We start from the raw sequence: 17249 nt of genomic DNA on the forward strand, positions 1-17249 counted from the left end.
TTCTATGTTAATTTAGTTTGACAGTTAGTTTATAAACGTTAAGGTAACCCCAACGCTAATAACGGCCATTATTTTTGCCTCTGCCATTATGATAGCCCAAACACACACGCCTGCTAATTTCATAGTACACAGTGATTTAAGCTTTTTGAACATGTTGTTTTGCTTTAGTTTTAATAACGTCTGTTAATTTATTATTATAGTTTATTATCATACTTGCCTATTGCTTTTCTTTTATTCAGTTCATTTCATATGTTGATGCACGTGCGTCATGACAAGTAGTACATGTGTATTTATTTATTTATTGATTGATACTGTGGCTAACTCCGTCTTAGAGAACACTTTGGCTATAAGAACACTTCGCTTGCTTCCCGAGGGGTGTTCTCTTAGGCAGAGTACTGTACCTCAGTCTTCACTATCCATCAATATTGCATCAAAATGCAGGTCTTATTGATACATATCATTAACCTCAATTTTGCCAAAAATCTGGTGCTGTATAAATGTCACAGTGCTCTTTGATATTTCTTCTCAATCTATTCCAGTCCATTGAAAAAAAGAAACATTTCATGTGTTTTTATATTTTTTATTTATCTTTGAAGATCTTTACATGGTATCTTATTACACAAATCAGGAAGTGTAATGTTGCTTATATTTTGTACCTCTTATTTTAAGATTGAACAAGTTACAACAATAATGCCTTAGAAAAGCATCAGTTATCTATATGTGAAAATCTATATGTTATGCTTTCTATGCTAGTTATCTCAACCTAAGGTGCTTATTTGTGATCACTGGAAGCAGAGGTGTACTCAAATCTGGTATTCAAATTCAAATGTCTTGATGATTCAAGTCCACTATGATTATCACAAGTGTTGCAAAATATATACTAAGCTGGACATATAACAGAGCACCTATAGAGGTGTAATTTATATTACCTTGTTCTGATTTTGGCATGGTATTGCTAAAAGTACTTAGGACTGTGTTGTGCAATAAACACATACACAGACCTTGGCTGGTCCGGAACATAATTTTTCAACGGCAAGTCAGTTTAAATTATTATTATTTATTTTTTTTAATTTGTTTTAAAGCTTCTGTTTTAAAAAGAGGCATATTATTAAAAAACACCTTGTAAATAAAAATGTAGGCATTTTTGTCCCTAATAATAAACATACCTGTTTGTTGGATGCTGCATTTCTTGAAAACCTTACTGCAGGATACAATTAGGTTTTACAAAATGAACAGCACCAGTTGAGTACAACACCACAATATGCACAATAATAATAGGCAAGACTCAGAGGTTCAGAAAAGAGGTACAGTCTGTTTTATGTCGGTTTGTCCTTTTGTAATGCTGAGATCTGTATAGTTGGAGGAGCCCGCCCACTCCACTCTGAGAGATATCCATCCTTGAAGATTAGGTTCTGAGCAGGGAATGGAACCCCAGCATCAGAGGATGAAGGGCACTGATTCAGTAAACTGGCTGCACTGCAATCAGAGCCAGTATCCAGAGATGCAACACATTCCTGAAAAATTTGAACACACTAATTAGCATGTGGGAAACAAGAAATCTTGCATTATATTTTAGTTCAAATTAGCTGTAAATCTTTGACTTGAGACATCAGAGAACTGTCCATGCCATTGAAAAAAAAAAAACAGTTACAGAACAATGAGACATGATTCTTTCCACACCTAACTTGCTGTTATTTATGTTATGCTAATACTGGACTCGGCTTTCGCTAAGATAAAATGAGATAGCAGGGGTGGGGACCAAACAAGACATAGCTTTGCTGCTACATTTGCACACACTGAAGAAAGATATGTGCCTCCAGTGCTTTTCCTCTGCCAGGTAATGTGGATTTCCTATTTGCCTGGTGATGATGGCTGAAGTGCAATGCTGGCTTCAGGGATCAGCCAATTTGCAGCCTCCCTAGTGCCTCAGCATGGCAACCATCTGGAATGGGTTGGATGGGGCATTTCACAGAGGTTGTCAGATGGGCACCTCCCAAGTTCCTGTTCCTTTAGCCCACAACCCCTCAGGAAAGCTCAACAGTGATGCTGGCATCCCTGCACCACCACCCTCCATCCTCCACCCAACGCAGCCCAGTTAACTTTGCAGCATCTCTGAGAAGCTGGGTCATGGAGTGCATGACAAATCCCTAACAACCCACCTACTGGATAAACGTGGACCCTCTGAGGAATGTCGTTCTCTGGGTGCCAGATTTTGCTGATATTGGCGGTGAGGTGTTGATCTTATTAAGCCACTCTTCCAGTGTTAATGTGAAGCATTGCAGCACCTGGTCACGACGCCAAGTGAAGCGACCCTGGCTCAGAGCCACCTTACATCCTGTAAGAATGTGCTTTGGGTCGGTGATGAACACATAGGGCATACAGAGTTCTCCCCTACCCACTGTCCACAGGTCTTGCCAGTCAATCTTTCGCTGTTCCAGGTTTTCCCCATCTCATCCATTTTCCCCCGCGATTAGTCTGGGACACCGCCTTGACACACCTCATCCTCTCCTTGTGCTTTTGCACTTCAGTAACTACCAACTTCCTCCTTTCAGCTGGAGCTGCTTTGTGCCAATCTTGGGAGAGCCAAACTGAGAGTCTAAGCGGTCACAGCAACCTTGGGCGAAGACCATACTGAAAGAACCAGACTTTAAGCTTGCACAGTAGTGCACTACTGTCGACCCTCTTTAGCCCTTGCACTGCCTGCTGTCTCACCTCTCGGGCTGTGTCCTTCAAGTCCCCTCATACCACCTTCTCTGACACTGTTGGAATGGCATCATGTGACACAGACTGAATGAATCAGAGTCAACAATCTCCCTCCTGACCTGTGAGGGCACGGTATAACAGGAACAGTGTGCCACAGACTGGATGGTTTGACAGTTCATTCCAGGATCAGTTGGAAGTCGGCCATCCAGGAAGGGGGTGGAGCCACAATACCAGAATTCATCGCCGTAATGTGGTAGGTGAGGTGTTAGTCATGGATTGGAGGTTACGTGATTGCGCTCGCTACCGAAGGGGGGGGGACTGAAGGTATATCAGGAGATGTGGCAAAGCAATCTGTTCCTTTGTTACGGTTACGGAAAAGACCTGTAAAGGACGTACTGCAGAACTATTTGGAGCTGTCGCTAATCAGCTAGCATCAACCCCGGACTACACTGCACTACTGTTTCACTCTTGCTGTATAATTCACCACTTACACAAGGAGCACTCACTGTTGGGATTCGTGACCGTGTCTGTGTATAGTGTGTGTTATTATTATTTCACGACTGAACCCCGTGGTTTTACTGACTTTACACAGCTGTATACAGTCAGTATTATTATTTAAAAGTAAATAAAGCTTTGTTTTTCAACATTTAACTGTTGTTGGATTGTTACTGAGCACTGCATCACCTCTACACCTGTGCACTACAAACCATGCTGCAGGAAGTGATCTGTCCCAAGAAAGTGATTTTGTTCAGATTTTGTGCCCGGCGCAACCATAATCCGACAGTTCCGTATCTTTGCGCTACGCCAATCACTGGCGAGTGTGAGGTGAAAGCTGATGCTCAATCGTGAGTCAGTAACATTTACTAGAAGCTGTTTGCGTTAGCGTCAAGATGCTTAGAAATATTGAGTTGAGAAAAAGAATAAGCAGCGCTAGCTCGGTGTTTTTGGTATCCAACATGGAAGAGACACCATCGCAGCAAGAAGTGGAATTTGGCAATTCACAGACAACAAAAGGAACGCTGTACGCCACAGGACTAGATATTTTTGCAGGAGGTTTACAATTATATATGGCACATTGACAACCCAGGGCAAATAAGGTGAAAGGCATGGGAACAAATTGCTGCATCTATGAATGTTTCTTTGACCGGCATCCAAAGAACTGCACAAGTGCTGAAAACGGTTCAATGATGTCCAACGGAGAAGCTAACACAAATTATCATCTGCTCGCCGTGGTCCCTCTTTCATGGCAAATTTCGCCCCCCACTGTAGTTGTAAACAAGTAACGTTACCCCCAAGCAAAAGTGCACCACACTTGGAGAACGCTTGTTTAGCTTCATGGCTCCGACTCTTTGGAACTCTCTCCCAGCTTTGGTGCGTGATGCTTCCACTGTCGTTCGCGTTAAATCAACTCTCAAGACCCACCTGTTCTCTCTTGTATTATGTATTATGCATTTCTCTGTATTTAAAGTATTATGGATTTTCTTCTTGTTAAGCGCATTGTGATGGTGGTCCACTAGAAGGCGCTATATAAAATAAAGATTGATTGATTGATTGATTGATTGAGTTTTGCAATTAAGAGAGTAAAAACAACCAAAAAAAATATTGCCTTTTTTATTGGTATTTAATTGTAATGTTTATACTTGTATTGCTTTTGTTATTTATCATCTCTGGATGCTTTACATTACATTGACCTGCCTGTGATTAAATACATAACCTTTACAGTAAATAAAAAATAATAATTAAAAAAAAAAATTGGTTTAATTACGCTACATAATGGTAATTAAACCATATATATGCGTGTCTGTGTGGATACTATGCTTTACATATTTACCCGTAGCTCAGTTATTATTTGTAACATTGAAAAACCCAAACCAAATGAGTACATTTTGACTCTTTCTGTCTCTTTATACTGACACACAACCAATAGTGATATGGTTTTGTAGTTAACATGTATTAATAACATTGGTTAATATACTTTTATGGGGGTTTGCTCTTCCATCTGCAGGGAATTAGTTTCCCCTCATTTTATTTATATATATATATATATATATATATATATAATTAATGTTATTAAAACTGTCGGTTTTTCCAACCAGTGAGTTTAAAAAAAAATATATATATTATTGTTAGGCTACTTAAAACTTGTGCTGGCTACACAAAATTGTGTAACTGTCTTATATATTTTGATCCCTCACCGTTTAAGATAATTTTATATGTATTTGGCATGTACGCTTTAAAGTGGTGGCAGCCACATGCCAGAAGCCAAATTACACTACTGGATTTGATTTCTATATCTTTTATTGTAGACGTGTTCATAGTGTAAGGCTCCCAAAATTCCAAATCGGGCAATCATTTCCAGTTAGATAGGGGTGTGGACCAAAAAAATCCCTTATAGTCCATTTTTATTTGCTTAAAAACTAAAATACAGAATAGAATTTCAGAAATCTAATCCTTAGGGAATATATGGGTTTGTGTGATGTGATAGGTATACGTGTCAGAATTACTGGTTTGTTTGTAGGCACCAAACCTATCACTATGGCATAAAATGTCTTAGGCCAGCCTTATTGTGGCAGATCTGAATTAATGGTACTATGCTTTCTGTCAATTTCTAGTATATTAATATTAAAGGTTGCCTATAAGCTCTGTGTCAGGGAAGCAGAGTGCTTTGCTGCTTTCTAGTCTACCACTCTATAGTGAATGAGCACATCTTCAATTACTTCCCTCAGCCACACCTGGGGTGATGGAACTTCTTTACAGCAATAAAGAAGAAATACGTATTTCAACCAAATGAGTAACCCAGAAAAAACTCCCCTTACCTGGAATGACTGGACGAAGCTCAGAACCTTTAAAGATAGTTTTCTGCTGGAATGTAAAAGTTTCTCTAGGCTGTAATGCAAAAAAAAAAAAAAAAAAATAAACTATTTATGAACCAACAACAATAATAATTATAATCTACCATCCAAACCAAAGAAAGAATGATTCCGTGGTGGCCATCACCTGCAGTACACAATGAGAAGGCATTATATACCCTTCATTCTGCACACTCATGTACACTACCGGTCAAAAGTTTTAGAACACCTACATTTTTCCAGTTTTTATTGAAATTTACGCAGTTTAATGTCTCAATGTACTCTGAAATTAAAGCATAGAACAAATAAACAATTGGAGATAAAAAAGAAATCATGGAATCGTTTTGTTTAACAAAATTTAATCTAAATTTTTGACTCATCAAAGTAGCCACCTTTTGCAGATATAACAGCCGAACACACTTGTGGCATTCTTTCTACAATGGAAATCAAATATTGTTTGGAAAGTTCTTCCCAACACTGTTGCAGAAGTTCCCACAAATGTGTTGCACTTGTAGGTTGCTTTGCTTTCACCCTTCTGTCCAGTTCATCCCAAACCAGCTCGATGGGGTTTAAGTCTGGAGACTGTGCTGGCCATTCCATGATTTGAAGCCTACCGTCTTGTTCTTTTCTTCTAAGGTAGTTCTGACATAGCCTGGAGGTATGTTTTGGGTCATTATCTTGCTGTAGGATGAACCCCTGACCAACTAGGCGTATACTAGAGGGTATTGCATGGCGCTGCAAAATGCTGTGGTAGCAGTTTTGGTTCAGGGTGCCACTCACTCTGTGCAAGTCGCCGAATCTGGATCCAGCAAAAGAGCCCCAGACCATCACGCTTCCTCCTCCATGTTTGACAGTTGGTGTCACACACCGAGGAACCATCCTTTCGCCTACTCGACGGCGTACAAAAACCCTGCGTGATGAACCGAAGATTTCAAATTTGGATTCATCGGTCCATAAGACCTTCTTCCAGTCTTCAGTAGTCCACTGGCGGTGCTTCATGGCCCAGGCGAGCCTCTTTTTCTTATTTTGCCATCTTAGCAATGGCTTTCTTACTGCCACTCGACCTGTCAAACCTGCAGCTCGAAGTCTTCTCTTCACAGTTGAAACTGAGACTTGCTTATGTAGCGTTCTCGGTTCCCGCAGGCAGGCGCATCACAGAGGGCGAGGAAATCCACACACAGGCGGAGGGCGGGCGCGAACCCGGGACCTCTCGCACTGAAGCATAGCGCCGATACCGCTGTACAAAAGAGCCGGCTCCTTTGCAAGGAGCGTATATCGGGCTTATGTCTCTGTGTGTGATTACGTCACCTACCAGCCCTACTGCTGCCTTCCCCCGTGCACGCTACACTTACTTCGACCAGTGTTAAGCTGTGCTTGAAGCTGTTGTCCTGTGAGCTGCCTATCACGCAAGCTGTTGACTCTCAGAAACTTGTCTTCTGATTCTGTTGTGGCTTTGGGTCTGCCAGACCTCTTCCTGTCAGAGTTTCCTCCAGTTTCCAAGTGCCTTTTGGTGGTGTAGGAAACTGTACTCACTGACACCTTGGCTTTCTTTGCAATTTCTCTAAAGGAAAGACCTACACTTTTAAGGGTTATAATGGTCTGTCTGTCTTCCTTTGTTAATTGCCTTTTTCTCGCCATTATGAGAGCAATATACTACTTCCTGCAGTACAATACTGTCCAAATAATGCTTAAGAGGGTGTAGTAACACAGTCTGTTCCAACACTGCTTTTATACAGACAGAGGGTTTGTAAGTAATCAACAAAAGTTGGGACACCTGTAGGAATTGTTAGCATCAACTTTCAAGGCTTAATTCCATTGCTGCAGAACAGCTGTAAGTTGTTAACCCATTACTTGTTCCCTGAAAAAGGCCTTTTTGTATAACTCTGAAATGTACATTATTTTTCAGTTTTTGGTAACCTAAACTTTAACCTCTGGCAGTTTACCGCTTACCTTTGTACCATTTCAGGTTATTCACTGGACTTGAACTGCTTAAATTTCAATAAAAACTGGAAAAATGGGGGTGTTCTAAAACTTTTGACCGGTAGTGTATAAGCAACTGGACACCTCAACAGCACCTTCCACATGCCTTTTGGAGATAGTCATGAACAATAAGAGTTAGGCTGCTCTCAGAAAGCTGGAGACAAATGATGGCTGCTCCACTTCAAATCTTTAACAAATGTTAAGGGAGACCATGTAGTTACACTTCAGATAGAAGAAACTGCCACCTTGTCGAGAGACTGATAATAACTTGTCTCTAAAAACATTTATATAAAGCTTGACAATCACTAAGACTTCCATTTTTGTGGGTTTCGTAAACCTTACGCATTATATTGTAGGATGTCAGACCTGTGAGAAAAGGAAGTCAGTGGAAAACTGCTAGTCATCCAGCTTTTAATTCCTGCCTGTTATAGCAAATATATTCTGACTGGTTATCAGTAGCATACAGCTCGTGCAGGACAGATCTGTAAAGATCACCACATCTGGTTCTCCGAGAGAGGTGGGGCAAAGAGGTATTAAGATTTTTGTCCGGAGACCACTAAATGAGACTGGAGAGAAGCATTGTATGAACCTTTTAAGACTCAATTTCCATAACTACTTAATTGTTGAAACTGAAAGACCCAGCAGTCTGAGAAGTGACAATGTGGTTTACAACAAGAATCAAATGGTCTAATGTTGAGAAACACATTAAGACCTTCCATCCACTACAACGCTGGTCTTTGGAAAGACCCATTGGGACATACAAAATGCAAAATGGTTGAACCATGGTTTACAGAGTTGCTTATCCACAGAAACGTCTGGGGACATAACGATGTGAAAATGAGTCAAATAAAACAAGACAATTTCACTTTTTTTCAAATCTTAAACAGTCATTTACGGGTCCATTCTTGGAATATATGAACACTCAACAGATCTTTTCAGGGCCTGTTAGGTTTATAACGACAAAAAACCTACCTTTCCTTGCTACAAAGTCCATGGGAGGTAATCTTCTGACAGACTTTCATATTAAGTTCAGTTTGAAAGAGTGGAATTCCAAAACATAATTCCAAAGGAACCCATTCCTCTTCTATTGCTGCTGCAAATTAGAAAAAAGGTCTAAATGTTATTTTTTCTTTTTTGACAATTTTTTTTTTTTTTTTTACAAAAATCAAAGTATTTGTTTTTTTTTTATTTATTAAAAGAATGTAACCAAGAAAATAATCCATTTACATGGTTCATCTCTTTTACAATGATGTTACCTCATTTATGGAGAGATCCCTGAAATAGAAATGTAACGATTACACCGTGTAACAAATTATGTTTTTTTTTTTGGTTCCTGGGTAGTAAGTGTTATTTCCTAATTGCTTATGCCTCAAAAGTATAGAAAACAGCTATTATTCCCCACAAACTTTGCTTTTGTGACCAGGACAGTGATATTTTGAAATTTACCTATTTCCAATGAGAAAACGGGCAAATTTGTGTCTCGTTCACATAAAGTCAGAAAAAAACAACATATGAATCCAAATTAACATGTATTTATACTAAAGTAATACAAAAATGACTACAAAAGATTTAGAAGTGAGTAGTTTTTCGAGATTTACGATTATACTGTAAATCACTTTCACGAATCAGCCCCCAAATGTAGTCTCCCATCATGTTCTCGTTATACTGTCCTTCATTGACAGCTCATCCAGGAGCCTCAAAGCCATGCTGCTCCATAATGGTAACAAGTACCCGTCTCTTCCCCTGGCTCACTCAATGCACCTCAAAGAGGATTACAATAGCATCAAGACCTTGCTGGACGCATTGAAGTATGATGAGTACGGCTGGGACCCCCGGAAGGTGCTGATGCCACCACTGCACATCAAATTGGGCCTTATGAAACAATTTGTCAGAGCTCTAGATAAGGAGTCGGCAGCCTTCAAATACCTTCAAGACTTCTTCCCTAAGCTGTCTGAGGCAAAGGTCAAAGCCGGTGTCTTTGTCGGACCACAGATAAAGAAGATCCTGGAGTGCAATGAATTCCCCAAGAAGCTCACTAGTAAGGAGAAAGCGGCTTGGAACAGCTTTGTCGCAGTGGTTCGGGGCTTCCTGGGCAATCACAAGGCCGAAAACTATGTGGAGCTGGTTGAGACTCTGGTGAAGAACTACGGCACAATGGGCTGTAGGATGTCCCTCAAAGTCCATATCTTTGATGCTCATCTTGATAAATTCAAGGAGAACAAGGGATGCGTACTCGGAGGAGCAAGGCGAGCGTTTCCACCAGGATATACTGGACTTTGAATGCCGCTACCAAGGACAGTATAACGAGAACATGATGGGAGACTACATTTGGGGGCTGATTCGTGAAAGTGATTTACAGTATAATCGTAAATCTCGAAAAACTACTCACTTCTAAATCTTTTGTAGTCATTTTTGTATTACTTTAGTATAAATACATGTTAATTTGGATTCATATGTTGTTTTTTTCTGACTTTATGTGAACGAAAAGACACAAATTCGCCGTTTTCTCATTGGAAATAGGTAAATTTCAAAATATCACTGTCCTGGTCACAAAAGCAAAGTTTGTGGGGAATAATAGCCATTTTCTATACTTTTGAGGCATAAGCAATTAGGAAATAACACTTACTACCCAGGAACAAAAATTGTGTTACATAGTGTTACCAAATGGGTATTTACCGCCTAAAGACCTGAATCCTGAATATTGTATACCAAAGCTGCTCGCCGAGCCTGTGATGCAATCATGACTCCGCCCGCGAGTTATCAAAAGTACTGCGCTCACAGATCTCTGCGTCATTTTTCCTTCAATCCTGCTTCAATTATGGACGGAGCGACCTTCAAGGTTAATGGTTACATTTCTATTTCAGGGAACCAGGGTTATGATAATAACCTAACGTTCCCTTTCAAGTACGAAATGTAACCATTACCGAATGGGTCAGTATACCCAAGCCGTCGCAAGGGCAAGGTTGCCATGTGTGTTACCATTTGGAACCCCAGTATTAGCTAGGGTGAAAAAATTGTAGTTGCAAAACACAGTAAAAAACTACAAACTCTGTGTTACACAGAGAATTGTGAGGGTCTGGAACCAACTCCCCAGTAATGTTGTTGAAAATGACACCCTGGGATCCTTCAAGAAGCTGCTTGATGAGATTCTGGGATCAATAAGCTACTAACAACCAAATGAGCAAGATGGTCTGAATGGCTAGTTTGTAAACTTTCTTATGTTCTTCTTAACCCTCTGCGGTCCATTTATTAAGTGCGTGTCAGGCGCGTCAGGTCCAATTTATTTTCACACGCGCAGTTAATTTTAGACGCGCTGTTTAAAAGTATTTATTTTCCACAGTCAAACGGGTTTAAAAGGCCCTGCATATCAACAAAGCACTCACTAGGCATCTCCAGCCCCGCCCCACCCTTTCGTTCGCTATAGCTTTCACATATGCTAAGAAATAAATAACAATAATAATAATAATAATAATAATAATAATAATAATAATAATAATAGTCGTACATACCGATCAATCATCTCCTGATCACTCGTTTTATCACCAAACGCCTCAATAATGCGATCCAAGTCATTATTTTATTACTATAACATCTGAAAAAAGCTCTGCAAATGTCTGTGATATTCTCTGAGCGCTGATGCAGTCACAGGCAGCTTGTTTCCTTATGGCCGCCCCTATCTGATCCCAGGGGCAAGTATGACTATTCATGAGATACGCCCTTTTTTATTTTTTTCGGCTTGTCTCGGCTCCTGTCGCTCCCTCTTGGCCTGAATGGTTTTCTCGGCTTTTTCCGGAGAAAAAACGACTAGAAACCCGTTTTTTGCGTCTTTTTGATGATGTCGGACAGGGTCCGACATTGGACCAGATAGGAATAATTGCAATGTCGGACCAGGTCCGACATAGGACCGCAAAGGGTTAAGGGTCGACTGGGAAGCTGCCCTTAACACTCGGCGGCGATGGACATTATGTCCTCCTGTGGCGAAACTGCGCTTGCAGCCCCATGGGGCCCCAAAGGGGCAGGTGAGGCAGGTGGCGCCGAACATCCCCGCAGTAATTCAGCAAGAACAGTTCCTCGTGGGAAACAGATGCCCAGGTCTTTTCCATCTGCTCTGAGTGCTGATCTCCTGGAACGGCGACTCGTCTTCCTCTTCCACGGGGAGGGAAAGGAGAGGCAGAGCTCGAGGAGGATGAGGAAGACCGTGAAGACGGTTACCTGCCTGGGCTACTTTCCTGGGTGCGTCGTCCGATCTCCCTTGGCGCAGAGCTATGGGGTGAGGACGCAGCCACCTCTCCTCTCTAAGAGAGGGTGATGGGGAAGAGCGCTGAGCAGGAGTAAGGGACACAGAACGCTCCTTAGAGCTGCAGGATAACCTCTTCTCAAGCGTGCGCTTGGAGAAACAGGCACAACATTCGCAGAAGATGTGATTAACCAGTGCCTCCTTAGCATGCTCTGGCCCCAGGCAGGAACAGCACCTTCCGTGCCTGTCTTCCATAGACAGACTGGCCTTGCATGTCTCACAGGAATAGAACCCGGGCATGATGCAAGGAGCAAGCAATGCAATATTCAGTATAGGGTTGTACAGCTGTTGCCTCAATCTGCTTATCTATAATCAACCAGGCGGTACCGGGTTGGTTTGGTACTGGTTTGGTGTATTTAACACCGGGTCGGTACTGGTTCAGAACCAGGCTGGTTCGGTACTGGTTCTGTGGCTTTGGCACCATTCAGAACCAGTTTGGTACCAGTCCAGTTTGGTACCAGTCCAGTGACTTTAGCACCGGGTTGGTACCGGGTCAGTGCCGTGTCAGTACCGGTTCGATGACTATAGCATCATAACAGTTTGTTACCAGTTTGGTGGCTTTAGCACCGGGTCGGTACTGGGACGGTACTAGTATCAGTGTGGTAACCTCAGTCCTGGTTCAGTACCAGTACGGTACCCGGTCGAGAGCGGAAGCTGGTCGTTGACCTCGGTACCGTTTCAGTATGGGTCCACCGGTTCACAGTCACCATGGGTGGCAACATACAAGGATGCCCACCTGTAAAACCCACTTGCAAAACCACTCAGTCAGTACCAATATAAGACTGAGGGAAGCCTGTATGTTAGAATAGACTAACAGCCTTTGCAATGGTGATGCTAAAAAGCTGTCACAAAAATGCCATCAAGATACTGGGGTTGAAATTGCAAGCAACAACAACTGAAATGAGTATCTCATTCCTGCGCAGTGCTGCTGAGCCGAGCAGCTGCTCTTGCTGCACACGTATTGAGCACCACCTGTGTGTAGTATCTGTAAAAACAGAAAAAACACAATGAGAAAAGACTAAAAAAAAAACAAAAAAAAAAAAAACTGTAATTTAACAATTACAAATTATTATTATTATTTATTTATTAGCAGACACCCTTATCCAGGGCGACTTACAATCGTAAGCAAATACATTTCAAATATCACAGTACAAGTAATAATACAATTAAGAGCAAGATAAATACAATACAGAAGTTTCTCCTTCCCTCTGTCCTAAGTCTATCTCTACTTAATTGCCAACTATGTCCTCTGGTCCTGGTTTCTGTACTTCGCTTGAAATAATTGTTTGGGTTAACCCTGTCAACTCCTTTTAAGATTTTAAATCGTATCCCCCCTGATTCTTCTTCGTTCCAGGCTAAATAGATTTTGTTCTTTCAGTCTTTCTTCTTAGCTCAGCCCTTAAAGCCCCAGGATGAGTCTGCTTGCTCTTCTTTGGCCTCAATGTGCCTTCGGTGCTGTAGAGACTAGAATTGGGCATAGTACGATCTCAGCAGTGCATTATACAAGCTCAGCATAACCTCCTTGGATTTGTACTCCACGCTTTTGGCTACATACCAAGTATTCTGTTTGCCTTTTTGGTTGCTTCCCAGCACTGTGTGGTTCCTGACAGCGCTTGATCAATTACAACATCAAGGTCTTTCTCTTGGTGTGCCTATACATTTGTTGACACTGAATTTCATTTTCCATGTTTCTGCCTATTTCTGTATGTGGTCGAAATCTTTTTGGATTTCCTGGGTGGCTGTAACCGTGTCTGTAAATTTGACAACTTTTCTAATTATCCCCCGAGATGTAGAAAAGAAACATGAGTGGTCCAAAGACAGAGCACCTCACTGAGTACACGGCACCAGTTAAGAGATTTCCCCTCTTACAAGTTCTCTCTGCTTCCTATGATTTAACCAGTTTTGTATCCACTTGCATGTACAACCTTGTATTCTCAAGAACTGCAGATTGAGGATTAGCCTTTCACGTGGCACTTAGTCAAAGGCTTTTTGAAGTCTACGTGTATGCTATCATAGCCTCTTTTAGTGTTCATTGCTCAGTGACTTCTTCAAGTAAGTCAGGTTTGTCAAGCAGGAGTGCCCTTTTCTGAATCTGTTTTGCTGTCTCCTATGATACTGTTGCTGCATAGATAAATACTCCTCTAGTTTCCCTATTACGACTGATTCCATGATTCATCGTGGTGAGACTGATGGGTCTGTAGTTTCCTGGTTCTGCCTCATCTCCCTTTTTAAATATGGTTATTGCATTTGTAATGCACCAGTCAGCTGGGACATCCCCTGTCTTGATTGATTTGTGAAAAATCTTTTCCATTGGCTTGGCGGTGACCTCCCTGTTTCTTTAAGCACTCTTGGGTATATGCCATCCTGACCAGGGTTTTTTTGAGAGCCTGTCGTGAGGCTATCGCAGTGCAATAAGGGAAAAATGTCTATGCATCCTGTTTTTTCAGACCAGCATTGAATCAGTTGGACTTCATTAGTCCTGACACCAGAAAATACATTAAACAAAACAGCAGGTAGCGCTGTAGACTTAAAAACTAAGCTTTAAAAACAACTGCATTTTGTCAGAGCCCAGATAAACTGCATGTGTTTGGAGTTATACTCTGACATCAATTGATTGTTTACACTCGTTCAAACGGGAGGAGTTATAGTTATTGTACTAAAATCAATATAGCAGGCTTTTTTAAGCGTAAAGGAGATAATCAATCCAGCAAGAATCTGAAATGATCTGTACCGTCTTTATTAATGTAAATATTTATTTATGCTACCGGTACAGAATTTGTACCCTTCTAACTATAAACCCTTCTTTACTACTCTAAATCAAAGTATTATACAGTCATGTTAACTTTGTATTTGTTAATCCATGCAAGAAAAATGGAAAATGAAAACTGAAGTTCAATGATAATAGAAAGCACAACCGTTTATATAGTTTCTCATTACATTTCTCATTGATTTAAGCCCAATCCAGGCAGGTTTGTCCTGGTCTGTGAAAACAGCTGGAGATTTCAAGTTAACTATAGAATTGTATAAGTAACTTGAAATCTGCAACTTTTTAGGGGCTGAGAACAATTAAACAATTAAAAGGTCTAGTTAAGCAAATTATTAGTTCAATTAAGGGTTTAGTTAAGTAATTTAGAGCTCAGTTGGAACAAAAACCATAACATACATTATTTTAATGCCCTGTCCATGCTGTTTTGTATAAGTCCTGCTTTCACCCATTCCCGACAGAAAAATGAACCAGCAGTATGTTGAACCAAGGCTTTTATTTTTGTTTAGTTACCTTTTAAATGAAAAAGGATAGCCTGCATGTACTTTAATATATTGACGGTGCTTCCATCATTGTTTTATTTTGTTTTCTGTTTATATTTCTTTAAGGTAGCTTTTTTGTGCATGTGAGAGATATGGTTGCTGATACTTTATCATCTGTATGTAATATTTTACAGGAAAATCTGTAAAATTCCAGGACAATGCAACTGTGCAATATCAACAGATTGTTTATAATAAATATAAATTGTCACATATATAATATACTAGCACATGTACTGACATTTACCAATAAAAATGTGTGTTTGCATATACAAATGATCATTGCCGTTCATTACTCTGGCAGCCAGAAGCAATATCGCTATCCACATTCACAATTACAATAAAGTTACAGCATTTTGATCAAATTAAAGGGTACAAATACAGTGCCTTGCGAAAGTATTCGGCCCCCTTGAACTTTGCGGCCTTTTGCCACATTTCAGGCTTCAAACATAAAGATATGAAACTGTAATTTTTTGTGAAGAATCAACAACAAGTGGGACACAATCATGAAGTGGAACGAAATTTATTGGATATTTCAAACTTTTTTAACAAATAAAAAACTGAAAAATTGGGCGTGCAAAATTATTCAGCCCCTTTACTTTCAGTGCAGCAAACTCTCTCCAGAAGTTCAGTGAGGATCTCTGAATGATCCAATGTTGACCTAAATGACTAATGATGATAAATAGAATCCACCTGTGTGTAATCAAGTCTCCGTATAAATGCACCTGCACTGTGATAGTCTCAGAGGTCCGTTTAAAGCGCAGAGAGCATCATGAAGAACAAGGAACACACCAGGCAGGTCCGAGATACTGTTGTGGAGAAGTTTAAAGCCGGATTTGGATACAAAAAGATTTCCCAAGCTTTAAACATCCCAAGGAGCACTGTGCAAGCGATAATATTGAAAAGGAAGGAGTATCAGACCACTGCAAATCTACCAAGACCTGGCCGTCCCTCTAAACTTTCAGCTCATACAAGGAGAAGACTGATCAGAGATGCAGCCAAGAGGCCCATGATCACTCTGGATGAACTGCAGAGATCTACAGCTGAGGTGGGAGACTCTGTCCATAGGACAACAATCAGTCGTATACTGCACAAATCTGGCCTTTATGGAAGAGTGGCAAGAAGAAAGCCATTTCTTAAAGATATCCATAAAAAGTGTCGTTTACAGTTTGCCACAAGCCACCTGGGAGACACACCAAACATGTGGAAGAAGGTGCTCTGGTCAGATGAAACTAAAATCGAATTTTTTGGCAACAATGCAAAACGTTATGTTTGGCGTAAAAGCAACACAGCTCATCACCCTGAACACACCATCCCCACTGTCAAACATGGTGGTGGCAGCATCATGGTTTGGGCCTGCTTTTCTTCAGCAGGGACAGGGAAGATGGTTAAAATTGATGGGAAGATGGATGGAGCCAAATACAGGACCATTCTGGAAGAAAACCTGATGGAGTCTGCAAAAGACCTGAGACTGGGACGGAGATTTGTCTTCCAACAAGACAATGATCCAAAACATAAAGCAAAATCTACAATGGAATGGTTCACAAATAAACATATCCAGGTGTTAGAATGGCCAAGTCAAAGTCCAGACCTGAATCCAATCGAGAATCTGTGGAAAGAACTGAAAACTGCTGTTCACAAATGCTCTCCATCCAACCTCACTGAGCTCGAGCTGTTTTGCAAGGAGGAATGGGCAAAAATTTCAGTCTCTCGATGTGCAAAACTGATAGAGACATACCCCAAGCGACATACAGCTGTAATCGCAGCAAAAGGTGGCGCTACAAAGTATTAACTTAAGGGGGCTGAATAATTTTGCACGCCCAATTTTTCAGTTTTTTATTTGTTAAAAAAGTTTGAAATATCCAATAAATTTCGTTCCACTTCATGATTGTGTCCCACTTGTTGTTGATTCTTCACAAAAAATTACAGTTTCATATCTTTATGTTTGAAGCCTGAAATGTGGCAAAAGGTCGCAAAGTTCAAGGGGGCCGAATACTTTCGCAAGGCACTGTAGATCAGGAAGCAATATTTTTCTACATATAAAAGACGTAGCTTGTTAACTGTGCAATATTTTAAATTAAAAGTGCTATCATAAAGCAGCTCATCTATTAAAATTA

The 17249-nt window shown here is 40.7% G+C and overlaps 1 protein-coding gene across 2 annotated transcripts in view; it reads right to left on the reverse strand.

The window, feature by feature from the left end:
• Positions 1–565: 565 nt before the first annotated feature.
• fam91a1 (family with sequence similarity 91 member A1) overlaps positions 566–17249 on the reverse strand; it is a 126935-nt gene continuing 110251 nt past the window's right edge. For both annotated transcript variants that reach the window (XM_034000966.3, XM_034000965.3), the window contains exons 22-24: positions 8505–8625; positions 5520–5589; positions 566–1514 (exon numbers count right to left, since the gene is read on the reverse strand). In XM_034000966.3, the coding sequence (XP_033856857.3) occupies positions 1317–1514; positions 5520–5589; positions 8505–8625 (389 nt within the window). In that variant the 3' untranslated portion in view covers positions 566–1316. The remainder of the gene's footprint in view (positions 1515–5519; positions 5590–8504; positions 8626–17249) is intronic.

Source organism: Acipenser ruthenus, chromosome 4, assembly GCF_902713425.1.
Source record: "Acipenser ruthenus chromosome 4, fAciRut3.2 maternal haplotype, whole genome shotgun sequence".
NCBI classification, from domain to species: domain Eukaryota; kingdom Metazoa; phylum Chordata; class Actinopteri; order Acipenseriformes; family Acipenseridae; genus Acipenser; species Acipenser ruthenus.